The 25,754-nt window shown below is 43.3% G+C and overlaps 1 protein-coding gene across 1 annotated transcript; it reads left to right on the top strand.

Annotated features, from left to right (window-relative positions):
• The first annotated feature begins 20,738 nt into the window (after positions 1 to 20,738).
• On the top strand, positions 20,739 to 25,297 carry LOC141133791 (E3 ubiquitin-protein ligase TRIM39-like). Its single transcript, XM_073623347.1, has 2 exons — positions 20,739 to 21,456; positions 22,541 to 25,297. Exons 1-2 carry the CDS (start codon positions 20,756 to 20,758, stop codon positions 23,442 to 23,444), a joined length of 1,605 nt encoding a protein of 534 aa, XP_073479448.1. The 5' UTR covers positions 20,739 to 20,755; the 3' UTR covers positions 23,445 to 25,297.
• The last annotated feature ends 457 nt before the right edge of the window (positions 25,298 to 25,754 follow it).

Raw genomic sequence — 25,754 nt, forward strand, 5'->3', positions numbered from 1 at the left:
TTTGCATTTAAGTGTGAGAGCAATGAGGTGTGAGCTATGGAGGGAAAGCTTATGTTGCTTATCAAGGTCTGCTATTTGCTGCAAAATCTGTGCAGTTTGGTGACCATGCTCCCCTTTTTTTCTCGCACCAAGCTCAATTAATCAGCCTCTCATAGTGGCCTTGTGGGCCTCCCACACTAGCGAAGGAGAAGCCACAGAGGGGATGTTCTCCTTAAAATATTGCCGTAAATGGGAGGCTAAAATGGATACTTCAGACAGATTAGAGAGAAGAGAAACATTACGTTTCCAGCTATTAGTGTTGCGAGTTAAGGTGGGCATGGTCATGCACATTGTCACAGGTGCATGGTCAGATATAGTTGCAGTTCCTATATGAGTGGATTTGAGAAGAGGAAGATGGAAGTGGTCTAGAAAAATGTTATCTATTCTAGAATAGGACTGGTGTGTCGCAGAGAAGTGTGAGAAGTCTTTATCCTTAGGGTGGAGCAGGCGCCAAACATCTATTAGTTGAAGATCAAGGAGCCTTTTTTTAACAAAAGCTAAGCGCTTAAATGATATGTTCGAGCGGCCCTGGGACGTATCCAATGTTGGGTCAAGAGGCATGTTTATGTCACCTGCAAGAACAATAATACCTTTGGCAAATTGTGATAGTTTAGTGAGGGTTTGTGTAAAAAAAGTTGGTTGATTATGATTTGGACAATAGATGTTTGCAAACGTACATTGGGTATTACCCAATGTAAGAAGAAGCCCTTAAGGAAGGGCTTCTTCTTATTACCCAATGTAATCTTAAGAAGCCCTTAAGAAAGAGGAAACGGCCACAATCATCTGCAAGCATATCAGACAAGCGAAAAGGTACCCCCCTGCTAAACCCAATGGCAACTCCCTTGGCCTTGTTGGTGTCTGAGAGGCTGTAGTACCATTGTGGAAAGTGGGGTGAGGTCAATCTGACCGGTGTGGTGTGGGTTAAGTGCGTTTCCTGAAGGAAGGCAATAGAGCAGGCGGCTTGCCTTAACTCACGCGCTACTTGGTGCCATTTAGCGGCGACATTTAGACCCCGGACATTATAAGATGTAATTGTCAGGGTAGCCATTGGTATAGCGGAGTGGAATTCTTCTGCCTATATTTCCACGCATGCCAACGGGGAGGGAGGAGGGGAGGGGGGGTGGGAAGAGATAGTTTGGAGAAGTATAAGAAGAGGGGTTAGGCACACAAAGAAAACATGTATAAGCGTTAATGCAATCGTGGGGAATACAAGTGAAACACGCAGAAATCTGCAGTGGTCCCTGTGGGGAGAGAGAGAGCGGGCGACCATCCAATACTCCAATGAGGATATGAATTAAGAACCCTGCGGGCAGCCCAGTCTCGCCAACCCCAAAAGGGAGGGGGGGTGGGGAATGTACTGAGGAAGAGGCGCGGAGGAGCAATGTCCTCGGCCTGTAAATAAAATACAATATAGTTATACTAAATGAGCTCCAGTGAAAAAACTAAAAAGGGAAAAAGGGAAAAATTATAAGAGCCAAGATCATAACAGTATCAACGGTAACTTAAACTTTACAAAACCTGTAGAAGAGAGTGTAACTGAACCAGTCGGGCCCAGGGAGGCTGAACTGGAAAAATGAGATACCCAGCAGAAAAAAGAAAAAAAAATAATGTCTGGTCTGAGTCCTCTAAGTAAATGATGTTGATAAAGAGTTCCAAGTGTCCGACCAAGACATAAAGAACGTTGAAATATTGGGTATCAGCATTCAGAGAACAGGGATGAGGAGGTAAAGACATAACTCAGCCATGTTTTTGTGCGGAACCTGGGATTGACGTGCGCTGTTTCTTTGATGGTGTTTTCTGCCAAGAGGGATCCAAGGAGTTTGAGAATTTTGGAATAGGGCCCTGCCAGCCTGGGAGCTCTATAGGTGGAAGATGGAGGGCTTGTAGAAAGGTAGGAAGTTCCTCGCGAAAAGCAAAGAGTGTGGGAGCGACCATTTTTGGTGGCAATCAGGCAGGCCGGGAAACCCCATCTGTACGTAATCCCATCTGTGCGCAAATGTTCAAGAAGTGGTTTCAGCGCTCTGCGGCGATCGAGGGTTTCCTTGGACAGATCAGGGAATATATTAATGACTGCTCCATCAAAGTCAACATTAGGAGTGTTCCGCATTTTTGTCATGATGACGTTTTTGTCTTCAAAGTAGTGCAAGCAACATATGACGTCCCTGGGCTGATCTGAGTTCGCGTTGCGGGGGCGCAGAGCACGGTGCACACGATCAAATCGTAGTGGGTCAGTGACCAGATTTCCCAGTATTGTATTGAAAATACCTGGGATCAATGGCTCTAGGTCATTGTTTCTGGTTGCTTCGGGTAACCCTCTGATACGCAAGTTATTTCTGCGGTTACGGTTCTCGAGATCTTCAAGTTTGTACAGAGAGGCATGATGAGCAAAAGCAAGATGGGTGACAGTCTCCTGCAATTCTTTTATAGCTGATGCTTTGGCGTCTTGATGCTGTTCCGTTTCCTCAACTCTGACCAAGAGATGAGACATGTCGGATCTCACAGCTGTAATTTCTTTCTTAATGGATTTCTCCAGGCTGTGGAACATTCCAATAAAAGAAAAAAAGTTTTGCGCTAGGTGCTAAACAAAATTTAGTGATGCAAATAAGTGAAAAAAAACGGTGAAGGAAAGCCTGCAGCTAAGCACTGTAACCCCAATACAAGGGCACATACAGAAATATAACAAAAAAGAAAGTGCAGCGCTGGATATAGTACCAAAGTGAATAAATGTACACATATAAATTAGTTGAGCCAAGAATTGTTCTTTAGATCATTACATTAACCTATAATAGTGAGGAAACTAGCAAGTGATAATAACTGGTAGAGGTTTTACCCCCATACAAAGCTTTTAAGTAATAAAACACACAAAAATAAAAAATAAAATTAAAGTTCATAGATAGGATGAATTTGAGGGAACAAATCCACAGATAAAGATGTGAAGAGTTTTGAAGCTGTATGATCCACCGGTTATATAGCCCGTCACCAGACACATAGTTACATAGTAGGTGAGGTTGAAAAAAGACGCAAGTCCATCAAGTCCAACCTATGTGTGTGATTATGTAAGATGATAAGGATTGAAGGCTTACCAGAAAGCCTGCGACTGCCCTTATTCAGGGGGGTCAAAACAGGCTCAGTAGTGGAGGAGAGACTCCTGGGGGTGTCCCACAATAGAATCCGTGGACTGTCCAGCCGATCTCCTTCTAGGGCAGCTAGTTAAAAGCAACGCCAGCACCAATCCAAAGGAAATGCTCCCAGGAACGCTTCCAATCCTTCCTCCCCATAATATCAAGCGATGTAGACCACAAACCCCAAAAAAGAAAAAGGGGACTCCAGTAGTGTAGACAAACTTTAACCGTTTAGGTTTATTAAATAAAATCAAGTTTAAAAACAATTTCCAGCAAAGTAAAAAAAAAATTCTTTTTCCGTTTAAAATAAGATCGCGCATGCGCGATACGTGCTTGTGTTGTGACCCTACGGCCATTTCGTCACAACTGACGTCATCAGGGGTACTGATGTGGAACATTCCAGCAAGTTCTTTTTTAAGGCCACTCTTCAGTGACGACATTTCAGAGCCAGCGGGGGATCCGGGATCATCCATGAGATCTGAACAGCAGGAAGAGGCAGGAGAGCTTTCCTTCACAGAGGCAGCATGTGAGGAGGGAGAGATACTTGGTCTTGAGGTTCTGACCTGACCACTGCGTTCGCCACCTAAGTATTGTTAGATGGAGCCGGAGGTAACCGTGTGAGATTTCAACCCTTTACCGGACCTTTTACCTATTGTGTAACGGGTTTTAGGGGTCTTGGCGGGCATAGCTGGAGCTGTAAGGCCGGTAACTGGACAGGTCTCCCCTCACCTACATCTGATTACATAGATATTGCAGCAGAATCACAGGAACCAAATGTAGTAGTGAGTTGCAAAGAAGATCCTGGTAGTAACTGTGGGAGAAGGTTAATAATCCTCCTGTGTTCTAATCTTGGAGAGGAGGTAGCTGTGTGGATGGAGGAGTAAGGTGAAGTGGAATAGGAGTGAGTGTAGCTGGAGTAGCAAGATGGCCGCCTACCTCCAGTACTAGGCCAAAGCCTTGGATTTTCCTGAAGGGGGCAGCCCGCCGGGTAAACTCTGTTCTTCACAGGACCTGAATTGTATGAACGGGCTCAGGCCTCAGGGCCTTGGAGATGCAGCAGAAGGTATCTCTACTCTGGGCGCCAGTGAGGGGGGGGAGAGCAGCTAGTCCCAGTATTCAGGAGGCAGAGGAGGTCGGACCAGCAGGCCGCAAGATGGCGTCGGGCCGTGGGGATCCGAAGCAGAGGGACGGGATCTGAAGGCAATTCTCCTTCCACGCTCACCTGTCTCTCGGCCGCCGACAGCGCGGAAGTCAAACAATCGATGCAGAGCCTCTGTTCGTTACTCAGATCCCTGACAGCAGCGGCAGAGGGCTCCGAACCACCAGCATGCCCCAATATGGCGGCAGGCGTCTTACGGTGCGGGTCGGGCTACAGGCCCGGTTATGGATCAGGCAGTCCAAGCTGATAAAGACCCCCTATGTATGTAGCAGGGGAGTTCTAGGAGGCAGAGCAGGAGCGCTGGGACCTCACAAAGGGGGATTGGGGCCCGGATGGTGCCGGATTATCAGTGCCTGTGTGGAGCTCGGCATCCACACGTCCTCCCCAACATTTTTTTTTTTTTTTTGCATTGTTTAACATGGCTTGTCTATTTTTACTGAAGTAACCTTTGAGCAATCTTTTCCCCGTTGGCTTCACAACGACCCTGCTTTTAAATGACTATTTGCACATATTATTGTTTTATATGCATTAGTATTTAGTTCTTATGGCCTGTCTACAGAGGGTATACAACTCCCACTTATAGCACTCTTCCCCTCATATCCTTCAAAGTTGCAGCTTTGGTGGTAAGCTGTAGTCTTGTTACTACGCTTGCCACCATGCTGACACTAGTAGTATGAGCAAATATATCTGGGCTGCCATAATGCAATATATGAATAGGATTTACCATTCTCTAGAAATGTACATCTATGGATGCACCTATATTACTATTATCAATAGCAAATATTCTGCGGTACTCTAGTGCTATACATGGACTGTATACTACAACCGTAATTATGAAAAACCATATAACACCCCAAATTAACTATGCTTTTTTCAGTGATAATCCCTATGCTGATGTATATTCATCTCAAATACAGAGATACATAATCAATCACACACGTACCACACACATACTCTACCCATTGTGGACATATGATATTTACATAGTACCAGACACTTTTTCTCTTTTGAGATTATATACATCTAATTCTTAGGCCTATGTTCAACCCCTGTTTTCAAATACTCACCTCCTTATATTATTGTTCTACTTCCAGGGGTTCCCTCTTCCTTTGCCTCAGTATATCGCTCTGGCCTGCACGCATGCGGAGGGACGGGGGTAGGTGAGATACCATGCCCCAGTAATGAGACCATTACTAAGTGATATTATTCAGTGCTAACCATGATGTTCCAAAGACAACAACTGTACCAGCAACAATGCCCAAAGTTACTTTAATTTTGGAGTTTAAAGTAACCCAATGAAACATATTATATAAGTGAGTGATTTATAATATAAAAGCAAATGGATAAATACATCCGTATCTACATGTCATGGTAATTCACTCATTATTTTACATTTTAATTACTTTAGAAGAATTGCTCTTTTCTACTACATTCCTGAAGAAGGACAAAAACACTGTTTATTCCGAAACACATTGGGTGTGAAAAAGAGCCCTCGTATAGAACTTTATTGTTTGGTAACAACATTAAACTCGTTGATTCTGTAATATGTTCGGTTGAATTTATGATACACTATGTTTTTAATCTATGTTATTTCTAAATAAAAAATTACCCCTCATACTTTGCTACACATACTTATTATCTAAATATCCTTTAGCAAGTGCCGGTAAAGTCCACTTAGGGGAATTTCCTTTTTCTATATACATGTGCATTATCGGATGTGGCACTGCCTTTCTTTACCTAGGGAAGCAAATCACCCTGTATTGATTCCTGTGTTAGAGGAGCATCTCAGTGGTCTTCGTTCCACTTGGGCACAAGTTCAGGAGGCTTTGCAACATGCTAACGATAGGTACAGATGCCTGCCTGCGCCTTCCTACCAGGTTGGGGACAGAGTCTGGCTGTCGTCTTGCAATCTCCAACTTCGTGTTCCTTCTTTGAAGTTCGCACCTCGGTTTATTGGGCCTTTCTGTATCCCTCGCAGGATTAACCCAGTGGCTTACGCCTTGGACCTTCCTCCTAGTATGCACTCAAATGTGTTTCATGTCTCCTTATTGAAACCTTTGGTCTGCAACCACTTTACCACTTCGGTGCCACATCCTCACCCTTTACAGGTTGAGAACCATGAGGAGTATGAAGTACAATCCATTGTTGACTCCCGTAGGTTCCGTGGGTACGGTCCGGAGGAAAGCTCTTGGGTCTCATCCTCGGACGTATATGCCCCTGTCCTCCTCCGTGATTTCCATTAGATGTTTTTCCCTCAAACCCGGTGGTTCTCCGAGGGGGAGGGGTCATTGAGGAGGGGGTACTGTCAGGGCTGGGCTCAGCCCTTCCCTCTCTGAGCTGGCCGCTCAGCTGTCGGCTTATTGCCAGCTCCCATCTCTCTCCACAGTTACCCAGCTGTTGTTGATTCTGCTCATCAGTCCTGCCTACTTAAAGCCGTCCAGCTCACTTGATCTCTGCCTTCGTCTGTCAACATCACAGAGACTTTCTCCTGCGTTCCTGTTGAAGACTTGCTCAGCTGACGTGCCTTCTGGCTCCTGATCCTGCCTGCTGTACTATCTGGTTCTCTGACGTTTGCTTGGCTGACTACCCAATCCAGTTACTAAACTCTGGCTTGTTTTGACTACACTTACTCTGTTTACTTTATTGTTATTATTAAAAAAGTGTGATTTAACTATACTCCTGTCTCGGTCTGATTCATGGTTCCTGATAGGATGACATGATCCACAGCCACCTCCTCCCAGCCACATACAAGTCCATGGGTTTCTGGGGACTGAAAATGATCCCTTGAAGGATCTGCTGCTGATGCTGAGTGCTAGTCTCCACCTCCATACTGACACAATCCTCATCCTCCTCCTCTTCCTGTGTGATTGGCGGGCCTTCAGGAATGGGAAAGGGGGCCTTGAAAAGTAAGAGCTCCTCTTCCTACCTCTGTTCTGCCTCAAGTGCCCTGTCCATTATTCCACAAAGCGTGTACTCCAACAGGAAGACAAGACAGTATCACAGTATCAACAGTATCACTGATACATGCACTGTCACTGCTCACCATCCTCGTGGCCTCCTCAAATGGTGACAGGACAGTGCATTCATCCTCGATCAGTAGCCACTAGTGTGGCAAAAAAAAGCCAAGCTCCCCTGACCCTGTCCTGGTGCCATACTCACACAGGTACTCATTGATGGCCCGCTGTTGTGTGTGCAGCCACTGCAGCATTGCCAACGTTGAGTTCCACCTGGGGACATGTCAGAAATGAGGCGTTTCTTGGGCAGGTTGCATTCCTTTTGAAGGTCAGCCAGCCGAGCACTGGCATTATATGACCGGCGGAAATGCCCACGGACTTTCCTGGCCTACCTCAGGAAATTCTGTAAGCCTAGGTACCTGCACAAGAACCGCTGCACCGCCAAATTAAGGATGTGAGCCAAACAGGGAACATGGGTCAAGTGTCCCTGTTGGAGGGCATAGAGGAGGTTGGTGCCATTGTCGCAAACAACCATTCCTGCCTGAAGCTGGCATGGCATCAACCACCTCTGAGTCTGCCCCTGCAGAGCTGACAGAATCACTGCCCCAGTGTGGCTCCTGTCCCCTAAGCATACCAACTCAAGCACCGCATGGCATCTTCTTGCCTGAGTGCTTGCGTAGCCCCTTGAATGCCTACGGAGCACCGCTGGTTCAGAGGAGAAATCTGCAGAGGAAGAGGCCATAGAGGAAGAAGAAGAGGAGGGGGTGGAGGAGAGAGGTGTGGCAGAACCACCACTACTAGCATTGTGGAGGTGTGGTGGCAGAACAAGCTCCAACAATACTGCACCCTGTCCTGCATCCTTCCCAGCTGCCAGCAGACTTACCCAGTGCACCATGAAAGAAAGGTAACATCCCTGTCCCTGCCTGCTGGACCATGAGTAAGTGGTAATATGCACCTTACCGCTGACTGCCCTGTCCAAGACATTGCCTTACACATGCTGGTAGAGAGCCGGAATGGCCTTCCGTGAAAAGAAATGGCGTTTGGGAACCTGCCACTGAGGTACTGCACATTCTACAAATTTATGAAAGGGGGCAGAGTCTACCAGCTGAAAAGGCAGCAGTTGGAGTGCTAGAAATTTGGCCAAGCTAGCATTCAGCCACTGAGCATGTGGATGGCTGGGACCGAATTTCTTTTGACGGTTTAGCAACTGGGGTAGGGAAATTTGCCTACTACAATCGGATGTTGGTGTAGCAATAGCAGATTGCCCAGATTAGGCACACCTAATTCTACACCTTCATTCCTCTCAGTGCAGGTTTCTGAGAGGACTGAAGGTACAGTATAGTGTGGTTGGAGATCCCAGCTGATGAGGAGCAAGGAGAGGTCTGCCTTGTTCTTTGGTGTGGGTCTTTTAAGTACTGTTCCCAACGGACTCCATGGGAGGTCGTCATATGTCTGGTCAAGCATGTAGTGCCCAAGCGACTGCTGTTTTGGCCACGCTTGATACGCTTCAGACATATGTTGCAAACAGCAATGGTGGGATCTGCTGCACACGTATCAAAAAAGGCCCACACCAAAGAACTTTATAAACGCAGGAAGTCAGCAGCGCCCTGCACATGCGGAGCTCTGCGGTGTGATGCAGTTGGGTGGCTGCCCTTAAGCTGGCCCCTGGAGGGCATCCTGCCTCGTTGGAGATGTGCCTCCTCCTCCTCTCTTCTATCAGGCACCCATGTAGAGTCATTGACCTTATCATCCCCTCCCTCATCATCACTGGAGCAAACCTGGCAGTATGCTGTAGCTGGGGGAACATGACTGCCAGTTTCTTGTCCTTCTTGGGCACCCCCTCTCTCTGGGCTCACATTACTGCTTTCCTCAACATAGGTACCATCATTGGAGCCTTCAAAACGCTCCGCATCCTCCTGAAGCATGTACCCAACACTGTGGCCGAACAGTTCGGGGGACTCCTCTGTGCATGATGGTGGGGCTAGGGAAGGAGTGACTGATGACATTGAGCCAATGGAATAGGCTGCTTTGGCAGCTGCATTGGCAGGCAAACTGCTCTGAGCCTGGGTGACAGAGGATGAGGAGGATGAGGACGGCTTAGTTATCCACTCTACCAACTCTTCTGCATGTTGTGGATCAACATGGCCAGCTGCCAAAAAAAAGGACAAGCGTTCCCTATGGCCAAGTGTTGAGGATGCACCGTGTCCATGACCAGCACTGTTGGCTGTAGACACAGAGCCTACTTGCCCTCTTTTAGTGGCCCGTGAGCATCTGCCTCTCCTTGGTGGCCTTCCAGACATGCTGTAAAATTTTATTAGTAAAACACCGCCTGAAGTTTACTAGAAAAAGTACACCAGGAACGGTCTGCAGTCAGATATAGGCTTGGCTAGACTACAATGCAGTGGATATATATATATGTAGGAAAATGTATATATATATTATGCACTGCAGATCACTGAACCACCTGCCTGCCTGCAAGTGTATTTGAAAACGTACACCAAGAACGACCTGCAGTCAGATATAGGCTTGGCTAGACTAGAAAGCAGTGGATATATATATGTAGGAGACTGTATATATATATATGTTATGCACTGCATATCACTTAATCACCTGCCTGCCTGCCTGCCTGAAAGTGTATTTGAAAACGTACACCAGGAACTACCTGCAGTCAGATATAGGATTGGCTAGACTAGAATGTAGTCAATATATTTATGTAGGAGACTGTATATATATTTTATGCACTGCCGATTACTGAATCACCTGCCTGCCTGCAAGTGTATTTGAAAATGTACACCAGGAACTACCTGCAGTCAGATATAGGCTTGGCTAGACTAGAATGCATTGGATATATATATGTAGGAGACTGTATATATATATTTTATGCACTGCAGATCACTGAATCACCTGCCTGCCTTCCTGAAAGTGTATTTGGAAACGTACACCAAGAACTACCTGCAGTCAGATATAAGCTTGGCTGGACTAGAATGCAGTGGATATATATGTAAGAGACTGTATATATATTTTATGCACTACAGATCACTGAATCGCCTGCCTGCCTGAAAGTGTATTTGAAAACGTACACCAGGAATGGCCTGCAGTCAGATATAGGCTTGGCTAGACTAGAATGCAGTGGATATATATATATGTAGGAGACTGTATATATATTTTATGCACTGCAGATCACTGAATCACCTGCCTGCCTGCCTGAAAGTGTATTTGAAAACGTACACCAGGAACGGCCTGCAGTCAGATATAGGATTGGCCAGACTAGAATGCAGTGGATATCAATATGTAGGAGACTGTATATATATTTTATGCACTGCAGATCACTGAATCACCTGCCTGCCTGCCTGAAAGTGTATTTGAAAAAGTACACCAGGAACTACCTGCAGTCAGATATAGGCTTAGCTAGAGTAGACTGCAGTGGATATATATATGTAGGAGGCTGTATATATATTTTGTGCACTGCAGATTACTGAATCACCTGCCTGCCTGCCTGAAAGTGTATTTGAAAACGTACACCAGGAACTACCTGCAGGCAGATATAGGTTTGGCTAGACTAGAATACAGGATATATATTTATGTAGGAGACTGTATATATATTTTATGCACTGCAGATCACTGAATCACCTGCCTGCCTGCCTGAAAGTGTATTTGAAAATGTACACCTGGAATGACCTACAGTCAGATATAGGCTTGGCTAGACTAGAACGCAGTGGATATATATATGTAGGAGACTGTATATATACTTTATGCACTGCAGATCACTCATTCACCTACCTGCCTGCCTGCCTGAAGTATAGTAGAAACAGTACACCACCAGGAACGGAGCGCAGTGAGATCTAGCTAAACTGTTTGCAGTGGATATATATGTATAGGTTATATAGGTTATATATAGGTTTGGCTAGACTAGAATACAGGATATATATTTATGTAGGAGACTGTATATATATTTTATGCACTGCAGATCACTGAATCACCTGCCTGCCTGCCTGAAAGTGTATTTGAAAATGTACACCTGGAACGACCTACAGTCAGATATAGGCTTGGCTAGACTAGAACGCAGTGGATATATATATGTAGGAGACTGTATATATACTTTATGCACTGCAGATCACTCATTCACCTACCTGCCTGCCTGCCTGAAGTATCATAGAAACAGTGCACCACCAGGAACGGAGCGCAGTGAGATCTAGCTAAACTGTTTGCAGTGGATATATATGTATAGGTTATATAGGTTATATATAGGTTTGGCTAGACTAGAATACAGGATATATATTTATGTAGGAGACTGTATAGATATTTTATGCACTGCAGATCACTGAATCACCTGCCTGCCTGCCTGAAAGTGTATTTGAAAATGTACACCTGGAACGACCTACAGTCAGATATAGGCTTGGCTAGACTAGAACGCAGTGGATATATATATGTAGGAGACTGTATATATACTTTATGCACTGCAGATCACTCATTCACCTACCTGCCTGCCTGCCTGCCTGAAGTATAGTAGAAACAGTACACCACCGGGAACGGAGCGCAGTGAGATCTAGCTAAACTGTTTGCAGTGGATATATATGTATATATATATATATATATATATATATATATATATATATATATATATATATATACATATATATATATATATATATGTATATATGAAATACGCTGCAGCTAACTGAATCACCTGCCTGCCAGAAGTATAGTAGAAACAGTGAGTACACCAGGAACGGACTGCAGTGAGATCTAGCTAAACTGTATGCAGTGGAGATTAACCACTTAAGGACCGCCTTCTCGCCGATATACGTCGGCAAGGCGGCATGGGCAGGCAAAATCACGTAAATATACGTGTTCTGCCTCCCACGGGGGGGGTCCGATCGGACCACCCCCGGTACCCGAGGCGGTCCTCTTTTGTCCCCCGGCGATCGGAGGTGAGGGGGAGGCCATCCGTTCGTGGCCCCCCCTCGCGATCGCCGCCGGCCAATCAGAACATTCCTTTGCTGCTGTATGCTAAACAGCAGCAAAGGAAATGATGTCATCTCTCCTCGGCTCGGTATTTTCCGTTCCAGCGCCAAGGAGAGAAGATATCAATGTGAATGCACAACACACACTCAGTAGAACATGGCAGGCACACAAAACACCCCCGATCGCCCCCCAATCACCCCCCCCTGTCACACTGACACCGAGCAGTTTTTTTTATTTATTTTTCTGATTACTGCATGGTGTCAGTTTGTGACAGTTACTCTGTTAGGGAAGTTAGTATTAGCCCCTTTAGGTCTAGGGTACCCCCCTAACCCCCCCTAATAAAGTTTTAACCTCTTGATCACCCCCTGCCGCCAGTGCCGCTAAGCGATCATTTTTCTGATCGCTGTATTAGTGTCGCTGGTGATGCTAGTTAGGGACGTAAATATTTAGGTTCGCCGTCAGCGTTTTATAGCAACAGGGACCCCCATACACTACCTAACAAATGTTTTAACCCCTTGATTGCCCCCTAGTTAACCCTTTCACCAGTGATCACCATATAACTGTTACGGGTGACGCTGGTTAGTTAGTTTATTTTTTATAGTGTCAGGGCACCCGCCGTTTATTACCGAATAAAGGTTTAGCCCCCTGATCACCCGGCAGTGATATGCGTTGCCCCGGGCAGCGTCAGATTAGCGCCAGTACCGCTAACACCCACACACGCAGCATACGCCTCCCATAGTGGTATAGTAACTGAACGCATCAATATCTGATCAGATCTATACTAGCGTTCCCAGCAGTTTAGGGTTCCCAAAAACGCAGTGTTAGCGGGATCAGCCCAGATACCTGCTAGCACCTGCGTTTTGCCCCTCCGCCCGGCACAGCCCAGCCCACCCAAGTGCAGTATCGATCGATCATCGTCACTTACAAAACACATAACTGCAGCGTTCGCAAAGTCAGGCCTGATCCCTGCGATCGCTAACAGTTTTTTTGGTAGCATTTAGGTGAACTGGCAAGCACCAGCCCCAGGCAGCGTCAGGTTGGCGCCAGTACCGCTAACACCCACGCACGCACCGTACACCTCCCTTAGTGGTATAGTATCTGATCGGATCAATATCTGATCCGATCAGATCTATACTAGCGTCCCCAGCAGTTTAGGGTTCCCAAAAATGCAGTGTTAGTGGGATCAGCCCAGATACCTGCTAGCACCTGTGTTTTGCCCCTCAGCCCGGCCCAGCCCAGCCCACCCAAGTGCAGTATCGATCGATCACAGTCACTTACAAAACACATAACTGCAGCGTTCGCAGAGTCAGGCCTGATCCCTGCGATCGCTAACAGTTTTTTTGGTAGCATTTAGGTGAACTGGCAAGCACCAGCCCCAGGCAGCATCAGGTTAGCGCCAGTACCGCTAACACCCACGCACCGTACACCTCCCTTAGTGGTATAGTATCTGATCGGATCAATATCTGATCCGATCAGATCTATACTAGTGTCCCCAGCAGTTTATGGTTCCCAAAAATGCAGTGTTAGTGGGATCAGCCCAGATACCTGCTAGCACCTGTGTTTTGCCCCTCAGCCCAGCCCACCCAAGTGCAGTATCGATCGATCACTGTCACTTACAAAACACTAAACACATAACTGCAGCGTTTGCAGAGTCAGGCCTGATCCCTGCGATCGCTAAAAGTTTTTTTGGTAGCGTTTTGTTGAACTGGCAAGCACCAGCCCCAGGCAGCGTCAGGTTAGCGGCAGTACCGCTAACACCCACGCACGCAGCATACGCCTCCCTTAGTGGTATAGTATCTGAACGGATCAATATCTGATCCAATCAGATCTATACTAGCGTCCCCAGCAGTATAGGGTTCCCAAAAACGCAGTGTTAGCGGGATCAGCCCAGATACCTGTTAGCACCTGCGTTTTGCCCCTCCGCCCGGCCCAGCCCAGCCCACCCAAGTGCAGTATTGATCGATCACTGTCACTTACAAAACACTAAACGCATAACTGCAGCATTTGCAGAGTCAGGCCTGATCCCTGCGACGCTAACAGTTTTTTTGGTAACGTTTTGGTGAACTGGCAAGCACCAGCGGCCTAGTACACCCCGGTCGTAGTCAAACCAGCACTGCAGTAACACTTGGTGACGTGGCGAGTCCCATAAGTGCAGTTCAAGCTGGTGGGGTGGCAAGCACAAGTAGTGTCCCGCTGACACCAAGAAGAAGACAAACACAGGCCCGTCGTGCCCATAGTGCCCTTCCTGCTGCATTCGCCAATCCTAATTGGGAACCCACGACTTCTGCAGCGCCCGTACTTCCCCCATTCACATCCCCAACCAAATGCAGTCGGCTGCATGAGAGGCATTTTCTTTATGTCCTCCCGAGTACCCCTACCCAACAAACCCCTCCAAAAAAGATGTCGTGTCTGCAGCAAGCGCGGATATAGGCGTGACAACCGCTATTATTGTCCCTCCTGTCCTGACAATCCTGGTCTTTGCATTGGTGAATGTTTTGAACGCTACCATACACTAGTTGAGTATTAGCGTAGGGTACAGCATTGCACAGACTAGGCACACTTTCACAGGGTCTCCCAAGATGCCATCGCATTTTGAGAGACCCGAACCTGGAACCGGTTACAGTTATAAAAGTTAGTTACAAAAAAAGTGTAAAAAAAAAAAATATATATATAAAATAAAAAAAAATAGTTGTTGTTTTATTGTTCTCTCTCTCTCTCTATTCTCTCTCTATTGTTCTGCTCTTTTTTACTGTATTCTATTCTGCAATTTTTTATTGTTATTATGCTTTATCACGTTTGTTTTTCAGGTATGCAATTTTTTATACTTTACCGTTTACTGTGTATTATTGTTAACCATTTTTTTATCATCAGGTACGCCATTCTCGACTTTGAGTGGTTATACCAGAATGATGCCTGCAGGTTTAGGTATCATCTTGGTATCATTCTTTTCAGCCAGCGGTCGGCTTTCATGTAAAAGCAATCCTAGCGGATAATTAGCCTCTAGACTGCTTTTACAAGCCATGGGAGGGAATGCCCCCCCCCCACCGTCTTCCGTGTTTTTCTCTGGCTCTCCTGTCTCAACTGGGAACCTGAGAATGCAGCCGGTGATTCAGCCAGCTGACCATAGAGCTGATCAGAGACCAGAGTGGCTCCAAACATCTCTATGGCCTAAGAAACCGGAAGCTACGAGCATTTCATGACTTAGATTTGGCCGGATGTAAACAGCGCCATTGGGAAATTGGGAAAGCATTTTATCACACCGATCTTGGTGTGGTCAGATGCTTTGAGGGCAGAGGAGAGATCCAGGGTCTAATAGACACCAATTTTTTCAAAAAAGAGTACCTGTCACTACCTATTGCTATCATAGGGGATATTTACATTCCCTGAGATAACAATAAAAATGATTAAAAGGAACAGTTTAAAAATAAGATAAAAAAGCAAAAAAATAATAATGAAAAAAAAAAAAAAAAGCACCGCTGTCGCCCCCTGCTCTTGCGCTAAGGCGAACGCAAGCGTCGGTCTGTCGTCAAATGTAAACAGCAATTGCACCATGCATGTGAGGTATCACCGCGAAGGTCAGATCGAGCGCAGTAATTTTAGCAGTAGACCTCCTCTGTAAATCTAAAGTGGTAACCTGTAAAGGCTTTTAAAGGCTTTTAAAAATGTATTTATTTTGTTGCCACTGCACGTTTGTGCGCAATTGTAAAGCATGTCATGTTTGGTATCCATGTACTCGGCCTAAGATCATCTTTTTTATTTCATCAAACATTTGGGCAATATAGTGTGTTTTAGTGCATTAAAATTTAAAAAAGTGTGTTTTTTCCCCAAAAAATGCGTTTGAAAAATCGCTGCGCAAATACTGTGTGAAAAAAAAAATGAAACACCCACCATTCTAATCTGTAGGGCATTTGCTTTAAAAAAATATATAATGTTTGGGGGTTCAAAGTAATTTTCTTGCAAAAAAAATAAAAATTTTTCATGTAAACAAAAAGTGTCAGAAAGGGCTTTGTCTTCAAGTGGTTAGAAGAGTGGGTGATGTGTGACATAAGCTTCTAAATGTTGTGCATAAAATGCCAGGACAGTTCAAAACCCCCCCAAATGACCCCATTTTGGAAAGTAGACACCCCAAGCTATTTGCTGAGAGTCATGTCGAGTCCATGGAATATTTTATATTGTGACACAAGTTGCGGGAAAGAGACAATTTTTTTTTTTTTTGCACAAAGTTGTCACTAAATGATATATTGCTCAAACATGCCATGGGAATATGTGAAATTACACCCCAAAATACATTCTGCTGCTTCTCCTGAGTACGGGGATACCACATGTGTGAGACTTTTTGGGAGCCTAGCCGCGTACGGGACCCTGAAAACCAAGCACCGCCTTCAGGCTTTCTAAGGGCGTAAATTTTTGATTTCACTCTTCACTGCCTATCACAGTTTCGAAGGCCATGGAATGCCCAGGTGGCACAAACCCCCCCAAATGACCCCATTTTGGAAAGTAGACACCCCAAGCTATTTGCTGAGAGGTATAGTGAGTATTTTGCAGACCTCACTTTTTGTCACAAAGTTTTGAAAAAAAAAAATTTTCTTGTCTTTCTTCATTTTCAAAAACAAAGCTGCAAAATACTCACCATGCCTCTCAGCAAATAGCTTGGGGTGTCTACTTTCCAAAATGGGGTCATTTGGGGGGATTTTGTGCCACCTGGGCATTCCATGGCCTCCGAAACTGTGATAGGCAGTGAAGAGTGAAATCAAAAATTTACACCCTTAGAAATCCTGAAGGTGGTGATTGGTTTTCGGGGCCCCGTAAGCGGCTAGGCTCCCAAAAAGTCCCACACATGTGGTATCCCCATACTCAGGAGAAGCAGCTAAATGTATTTTGGGGTGCAATTCCACATATGCCCATGGCCTGTGTGAGCAATATATCATTTAGTGACAACTTTGTGCAAAAAAAAAAAAAAAAAAGTGTCACTTTCCCGCAACTTGTGTCAAAATATAAAATATTCCATGGACTCAACATGCCTCTCAGCAAGTAGCTTGGGGTGTCTACTTTCCAAAATGGGGTCATTTGGGGGGGGGGGGGTTGTGCCATCTGGGCATTTTATGGCCTTCAAAACTGTGATAGGTAGTGAGGAGTGAAATCAAAAATTTACGCCTTTAGAAATCCTGAAGGCAGTGATTGGTTTTCGGGGCCCCGTACGCGGCTAGGCTCCCAAAAAGTCCCACACATGTGGTATCCCCGTACTCAGGAGAAGCAGCTAAATGTATTTTGGGGTGCAATTCCACATAGGCCTATGGCCTGTGTGAGCAATATATCATTTAGTGACAACTTTTTGTAAATATTTTTTTTTTTTTGTCATTATTCAATCACTTGGGACAAAAAAAATAAATATTCAATGGGTTCCACATGCCTCTCAGCAATTTCCTTGGGGTGTCTACTTTCCAAAATGGGGTCATTTGGGGGGGGGTTTGTACTGCCCTGCCATTTTAGCACCTCAAGAAATGACATAGGCAGTCATAAACTAAAAGCTGTGTAAATTCCAGAAAATGTACCCTAGTTTGTAGACGCTATAACTTTTGCGCAAACCAATAAATATAAGATTATTGACATTTTTTTTTACCAAAGACATGTGGCCTAATACATTTTGGCCTAAATGTATGACTAAAATTAAGTTTATTGGATTTTTTTTATAACAAAAAGTAGAAAATATCATTTTTTTCAAAATTTTCGGTCTTTTTCCGTTTATAGCGCAAAAAATGAAAACCGCAGAGGTGATCAAATACCATCAAAAGAAAGCTCTATTTGTGGGAAGAAAAGGATGCAAATTTTGTTTGGGTACAGCATTGCATGACCGCACAATTAGCAGTTAAGCGACGCAGTGCCAAATTGGAAAAAGACCTCTGGTCCTTAGGCAGCATAATGGTCCGGGGCTAAAGTGGTTAATATATATATATATATATATATATATATATATATATATATTTTAGACTGACTGTATATATACCTGTATTGGAAATACACTGCAGCTAACTGAATCAACTGCCCACCAGAGGTATAATATAGAAACAATACACCACCATGAACTGACCGCAGTGAGATCTAGCTAAACTGTATGCATTGGAGATATATATATATATAGTTCTCCCACTTAAAAAGATGAGAGAGGCCTGTAATTGTCATCATAGGTATACCTCAACTATGAAAGACAAAATGTGGAAACAAATCCAGATAATCACATTGTCTGATTTTTGAAAGAATTTATTTGCAAATTATGGTGGAAAATAAGTATTTGGTCACCTACAAACAAGCAAGATTTCTGGATCTCACAGACCTCTATCTTCTTCTTTAAGAGGCTCCTCTGTACTCCACTCATTACCTGTATTAATGGCACCTGTTTGAACTTGTTATCAGTATAAAAGACACCTGTCCACAACCTCAAACAGTCACACTCCAAACTCCACTTTGATGAAGACCAAAGAGCTGTCGAAGGACACCAGAAACAAAATTGTAGACCTGCACCAGGCTGGGAAGACTGAATCTGCAATAGGCAAGCAGCTTGGTGTGAAGAAATCAACTGTGGGAGCAATAATTAGAAAATGGAAGACATACAAGACCACTGATAATCTCCCTCGATCTGGGGCTCCACGCAAGATCTCACCCCATGGGGTCAAAATGATCACAATAACGGTGAGCAAAAATTCCAGAACCACAAGGGGGACCTAGTGAATGACCTGCAGAGAGCTGGGACCAATGTAACAAAGGCTACCATCAGTAACACACTACGCCGCCAGGGACTCAGATCCTGCAGTGCCAGACGTGTCCTCCTGCTTAAGCCAGTACATGTCCGGGCCCGTCTGAGGTTTGCTAGAGAGTATTTGGATGATCCAGAAGAGGATTTGGAGAATGTCATATGGTCAGATGAAACCAAAGTAGAACTGTTTGGTAGAAACACAACTTGTCATGTTTGGAGGAGAGAGAATGCTGAGTTGCAGCCAAAGAACACCATACCTACTGTGAAGCATGGGGATGGCAACATCATGCTTTGGGACTGTTTCTCTGCAAAGGGAACAGGACGACTGATCCGTGTACATGAAAGAATGAATGGGGCCATGTATCGTGAGATTTTGAGTACAAACCTCCTCCTATCAGCAGGGGCATTGAAGATGAAACGTGGCTGAGTCTTTCAGCATGACAATGATCCCAAACACACTGCCCGGGCAATGAATGGCTTTGTAAGAAGCATTTCAAGGTCCTGGAGTGGCCTAGCCAGTCTCCAGATCTCAACCCCATAGAAAACCTTTGGAGGGAGTTGAAAGTCCGTGTTGCCCAGCGACAGCCCCAAAACATCACTGCTCTAGAGGAGATCTGCATGGAGGAATGGGCCAACACACCAGCAACAGTGTGTGACAACCTTGTGAAGACTTACAGAAAACGTTTGACCTCTGTCATTGCCAACAACGGATATATAACAAAGTATTGAGAAGAACTTTTGATATTGACAAAATACTTATTTTCCACCATAATTTGCAAATAAATTCTTTCAAAAATCAGACAATGTGATTGTCTGGATTTGTTTCCACATTTTGTCTCTCATAGTTGGGGTATACCTATGATGACAATTACAGGCCTCTCATGTTTTTAAGTGGGAGAACTTGCACAATTAGTGGTTGACTAAATACTTTTTTGCCCCACTATATATATATATATATATATATATATATATATACATATACTAGACTGACTGTATATATATATATATATATGAAATACACTGCAGCTAACTGAATCGCCTGCCTGCCAGAAGTATAGTAGAAACAGTACACCACCAGGAATGGACTGCAGTGAGATCTAGCTAAACTGTATGCAGTGGATATATATATATATATACTAGACTCACTGTATATATATGTATGAAATACACTGCAGTTAACTGAATAATCTGCCTGCCTGCTCAATCTAAATGATACTCTCTCTCCGTTCATGCCAGCAATGACACACTACACGAGGCTGACGTGCAGTCAGCCTTATATAGTTTGGGCGTGGACTTAGTCCCTCTGAGCCATGATTGGCGAAAGTCACCCTGCCTTTGGCCAATTACCATTGCTCTCCTCCCCAATCTTGCCATTCATTAATTGCTGTGCATCCTCTTGCAGCAAGTGACTAACACTGCTGTAATAGCTCAGCTGACTTCTCCATGCCAATTGGTGGGGCGATGACAGGAGTATCTGTGGATGAGGAGGAAGAACAGGGAGGTTTAGCAGCTACTGATGACTTCAAGCTATTCCGTTCCTGGAAGACAGAGAAGGAGGATGAAGAATTGATTAGACTCCACAGTCTTCTCTTTAGCTCTGGGTGTATAATAGGCTTGTGTAAATGAACACAGTCATGAGGCGTGTTCTAATCTGACATAGAAAGGTTTCTAAGTAACCTGAGAGCTGAGCTCAGCCTCGCCCTGTGCAGAGGAGTTGTAACCAAATCCAGAGACTTTCAGTTTCCTTTCTCTTCTGCTGTCAGCAATGGCGTCTGGTGATCTGAGAGCTGAGCTGAAATGTTCCACCTGTCTGGACATTTATACAGATCCTGTTAATCTGAATTGTGGACACAACTTCTGCCGGGTCTGTATTGATCGTGTGCTGGATACACAGGAGGGGTCCAGAGCATATTCCTGTCCTGAATGCAGAAAAAGGTTCAGGAGTCGTCCTGTACTGCACAGGAACATAGCACTACGTAACATAGCAGAGACTTTCCTACCTGCTCAGCCAGATTGGGAGGAGTCCAGGGTCTTCTGTACTTACTGTGTGGACTATCCTGTACCTGCTGTTAGATCCTGTCTGCACTGTGAGGTTTCTCTGTGTGATAAACACCTGAGAGTCCACAAAAAGTCCCCAGAACACATCTTATGTGACCCCACCTTGTCCATGGACAGCAGGAAATGCTCCATCCATAAGGAAGTTTTGAAGTATTTCTGCACTGAGGATGAGACCTGTATCTGTATGTCTTGTTATGTGATTGGAGAACATAAAGGACATGAGATGGAGTCACTGGATGAGGCTTCTGAGAAGAAGAAGGAGACACTGAGGAATATTCTGCAGAAACTTCTGACAAAAAGAGAGGAGACAGAGGAAATAATCCAGAGTCTGCAGGAACACCGAAGGAAAGTAGAAGAAGAAGCAGCTGGTGACACCGAGAGAGTCACTGTCCTGTTTACAGATCTCAGGTAGACTTGTGCATTGACAAAAAATGTGTTTTTTTTTTTGCTTTTTTTGGAAATTTGAAAATTCGGAAATTTGAAAAAAATCGGAAATTCCGAAATCTGAAAATTCGGATTTTCAAATTTTCGATTTTTCGAAATTCAAAATTTTAAAAGAATTTCTGAATTTTAAATTTTCGAATTTCCAGAATTAGAAAATTCGGAAATTAAAACATTTGAAAATCCGAAAAAAAGAAAGAAAATCAGTAAAATTTGAAATAATAACTAAATATTAAATTATAGGTATTATAATTAGGTAATTATATAAATTCCTTTCAAATTTGGCTGTTAGTGAATGTAACAAATACAAATTTATCTGAAGTTATGAATTATCCGAAATAATGAATGCCGCATCTAAGCAAATGGAATGGAACAAATGAATAATAAATAATAATAATAAAAAGGTTTTATTATTATGATTGTTATTTATTATTATTGGATCATTATGTTCCATTCATTTAGAAACAGCATTCGTTTTTTCAGATAATTCATAACTTTGGATAAATTTGTACTCATTACATTCACTAACAGCCAAATATGAAAGGAAATTTCAATACCTATAAATTGATATTTATTATTAGTTAGTTATTATTTCAGATTTTTGAGTTTTTGAATTTTCAGATTTTCATTCTTATTTTTGGATATTCAAATTTCCACATTTTCGAATTTTCAAATGTATGAAATTTTAAATTTTTCGAATTTCCTAATTTCCGAAATTTTGATTTTCCGAACTTCCGAATTTCCAAATTCGAATTTTCTAAATGTTCTAATTTCTGAAATTTCCAATTTCTGAAATTTCCAATTCCTGAATTTCGGAAATTTCCAATTTCCGAAATTTCGAATCTCTGAAATTTAGAATTGCTGAATTTTCGAATTTCCGAAATTCCGAATTTCCGAAATTCCGAATATCCGAAATTTTGAATTTTTGAAAATTCGAAATTTCGGAAATTGAAAAAAAATTGGAAATTTGGAAATTTCGGAATAAAAGAATTGTCAAAATTAGTTAAAAATCTAATTCGGAACTAAACGAATTGCACATGTCTAATCTCAGGAGAAGTCTGGAAGACCTGGAGAAGAGAGTCCTGAAGGACATCTCTAGGAGGGCAGAGCGCATCTCCATCTCCATCCGGGATCTGGAAATAAAGAAGGAGGAGCTGTCCAGGAAGATGCATCACATTGAGGAGCTGTGTAACATGACGGATCCACTGACTATCTTACAGGAATCAGACAAAGGTGACTTGTGTGATACTGAGGATGGAGATAATGAGGACAGAGAGAGACATGAGGAACTCCTCCATGATGGAGGGGGTCTGGATGTGGCGTGGGTCTTACACACAGGTTTATCTGATATAATATCAGAGGTAAATGTATACTTCTATATACAGGGAGCTGCAGACATATTACTGGATGGAAACACAGCTAGTAATGATCTACAGATATCAGATGAGAGGAAAACTGTATCCAGGTCATATAGAAACCAGAATCGTCCAAAAAAAACAGAGAGATTCCAGGATTATCCTCAGGTGATGAGTAGTCAGAGTTTCTCCTCAGGGAGACATTACTGGGACGTGGATGTCGGGGGGTCAGAAGAATGGAAAGTCGGGATGTGTTACCCCAGTATAGGCAGGAGAGGGGGGGAGTCATTGATTGGAGATAATAAGAAATCCTGGGGATTGTACAGGAGATTGTACTGGGATTATTATACTGATGATGATGATGAGGATGAGTATTATGTGATACATGACAGTAAAGGGATCCCCTTACCCACCAATATCTCCAGTAACAGAGTCAGGATAGATCTGGATTATGAGGCCGGGCGGATCTCCTTTTATGATCTGTGTGACCCGATCCAACACCTCCACACCTTCACCACCACCTTCACTGAGCCCCTCCATGCTGGGTTATGTGTATATGATGGTGGTATAAAGATATGTGGGGGGAGGCGGGAGATGTGAGAACATTTTTATTATTAATGTTTTTTTATTAGTAATGGTGGAGATCTGCGATTTTTATCGTGACTGCGACATTGTGGCAGACAGATCGGACACTTTTGACAATATTTTGGGACATTGACATTTATACAGTGATCAGTGCTATAAAAATGCGCACTCGTGCCCGCTAGCCGCCGGTGACGCAGCGATGTACAGGTATATCGTTTTGCGCGCCCGTGCCACTTTGCCCACGTATATTGGCATGAGCCGGTCGGCAAGTGGTTAAAATTGTGCTTGCCCCTGAAATTACATCAAACTTTGGTGCGCTATATTTTCATAGACGGCACTTTACAAGCCCCTACAGGTCATCAGTTTAGAGATAACTGTGAGTAATGGGCTGAGAATTTCACTCCGGTGTGTGTGGTGATATGTAATGTGTAGTGCAAGCAATGGCCTTGTGTGTAGGTGTCCCTGAAGCATGCATTTACATTCATACATATATTGTGGGGGGGCACTCAAAAATTTTGGGGTAGGGGTGACTTTAGGTGCAAATTAGGTGTAATATCATCACTCCCAACTGTCCCTGATTTGGAGCAAAGTCCCTCTGTCCCTCATTACTCCTCATTTGTCCCTCATTTTGGTCTGATCTATATAGATGTATATAAAATGCACTACTTATCTATCAAAAAGTGTTTCCCACTTTCATCCAATTTCTAAATTGCTACATTTGTAAAATGTTAAAAGACAATATAAAGGAAGAGTAGTGGTAAAAAAAGCCCTTGTGGATTTAATTAATTGGAGGTTTGTCCCTGGAAATGTTGCAGATTTTATTATATTTGTATATAATTTCTCTATTATGATTTGTATTACAGAGTCAGTTCTCCTTCATGGTAATAAAAATCGGTGACGGGTATTTTATTAAACAAAATATGTAGTGTAGTGCAACCAAAAACTCATAAATCAAGTCCAAATATTGACAAAATTCCACCGTAGTGCAACTTTCAGTGACGGTTCATTGATATCCGGTGACTTCAGACTCTCGCTGGAATGTCTGCTATATTTTGTTTATTACCTATGATGTGGAAATATTGAGCTTCATATTTATATCAAGGGGCTTCAAGGGAACCATTGTGAGGACTTTCTAACTTTCTAATTAAATTACCATGCCCCGTTAGATGTGTATGTATATATATATATATATATATATATATATATATATATATATATATATATATATATATATAATGTGTTTTTACAGGAAGATGATGTACATAATATATTTTATGATATTATGATGAGATATGGGCCTCACAAGACTTCTTCATGTTTCTCAAAAGCTGTTTGATGTCTTCAATAGTCAGGTGATAACTAAGTTACCCGATTGTTTATAGAGATGGCCATATCAGAGGAACTGGTTATACTCGGATTAAAGAGGGTTGCTTATGTGAGAAGCATGATGGCCGACTAGGCTTCAGGTACAGCCAATCAGAATTTGATGCAACTCTGAACCAATGAAAGTAGTCCATTTGTGTAATTGGTGGGGATGGGTAGAGAGGGAACATAAAAATCAAAGCTCCCATTGATGTGCCCTCTCTTATCCTCATGGTCTCCACAAGCATGGTCACGTAAGATCTGTCTGTGTAACGTATCCGTATTATCTTATTTCTCTTTTCTTTTTTCTAACTTTTTCTGTCCTAGCATTTGCCTTAATACACTGATAGCATTTATATGTTCATTGTAACAATATATCCTTCTTGTATTAATTATCTTTGTCCACTGGCAACACTGTATTTGTAACATCACTATGTTATATTTGGTAATATCTGATTATTCTAACGTTTCTTTTTTGTTTAAATAAATTTGATTGTTATTCTTTTCGCACAGTTATCATTCGTTATTAATTCTATCCGTAATAGCTGCAACCGCATTGATAAATCTTATAAAGACAAAAGGTTTTAATCACTTATTTTATGTATCATTAAGCGTATAAGTGAGGTAGGTAGAAATCGCCATCACACCTATTGAGCGTCACATGTGGATACACTCTAATGCCGCGTACACACGATCAAATTTGCCGACAACAAAATCCATGTTTTTTTTTCGACGGATGTTGGCTAAAACTTGTCTTGCTTACACACGGTCACACAAATCTTGTAGGAAATTCCGAACGTCAAGAACGCGGTGACGTACAACACATACGACGAGCCGAGAAAAATGAAGTTCAATAGCCAGTGCGGCTCTTCTGCTTGATTCCGAGCATGTGTGGAATTTTGTACGTCGGAATTGTGTACACACGATTGGAATTTCCAACAACAAGCTACCATCGAACATTTC

This window comes from Aquarana catesbeiana, linkage group LG03 (assembly GCF_042186555.1).
Source record: "Aquarana catesbeiana isolate 2022-GZ linkage group LG03, ASM4218655v1, whole genome shotgun sequence".
Classification (NCBI taxonomy): Eukaryota; Metazoa; Chordata; class Amphibia; order Anura; family Ranidae; genus Aquarana; species Aquarana catesbeiana.

Bases quoted from the DNA above. Each gene is read 5' to 3' on its own strand.
- LOC141133791 (XM_073623347.1), top strand. From the start codon at position 20,756: ATGGCGTCTGGTGATCTGAGAGCTGAGCTGAAATGTTCCACCTGTCTG. The intron at 21,457-22,540 runs GTAGACTTGTGC...GTCTAATCTCAG, and splicing joins GTCCTGTTTACAGATCTCAG to GAGAAGTCTGGAAGACCTGG.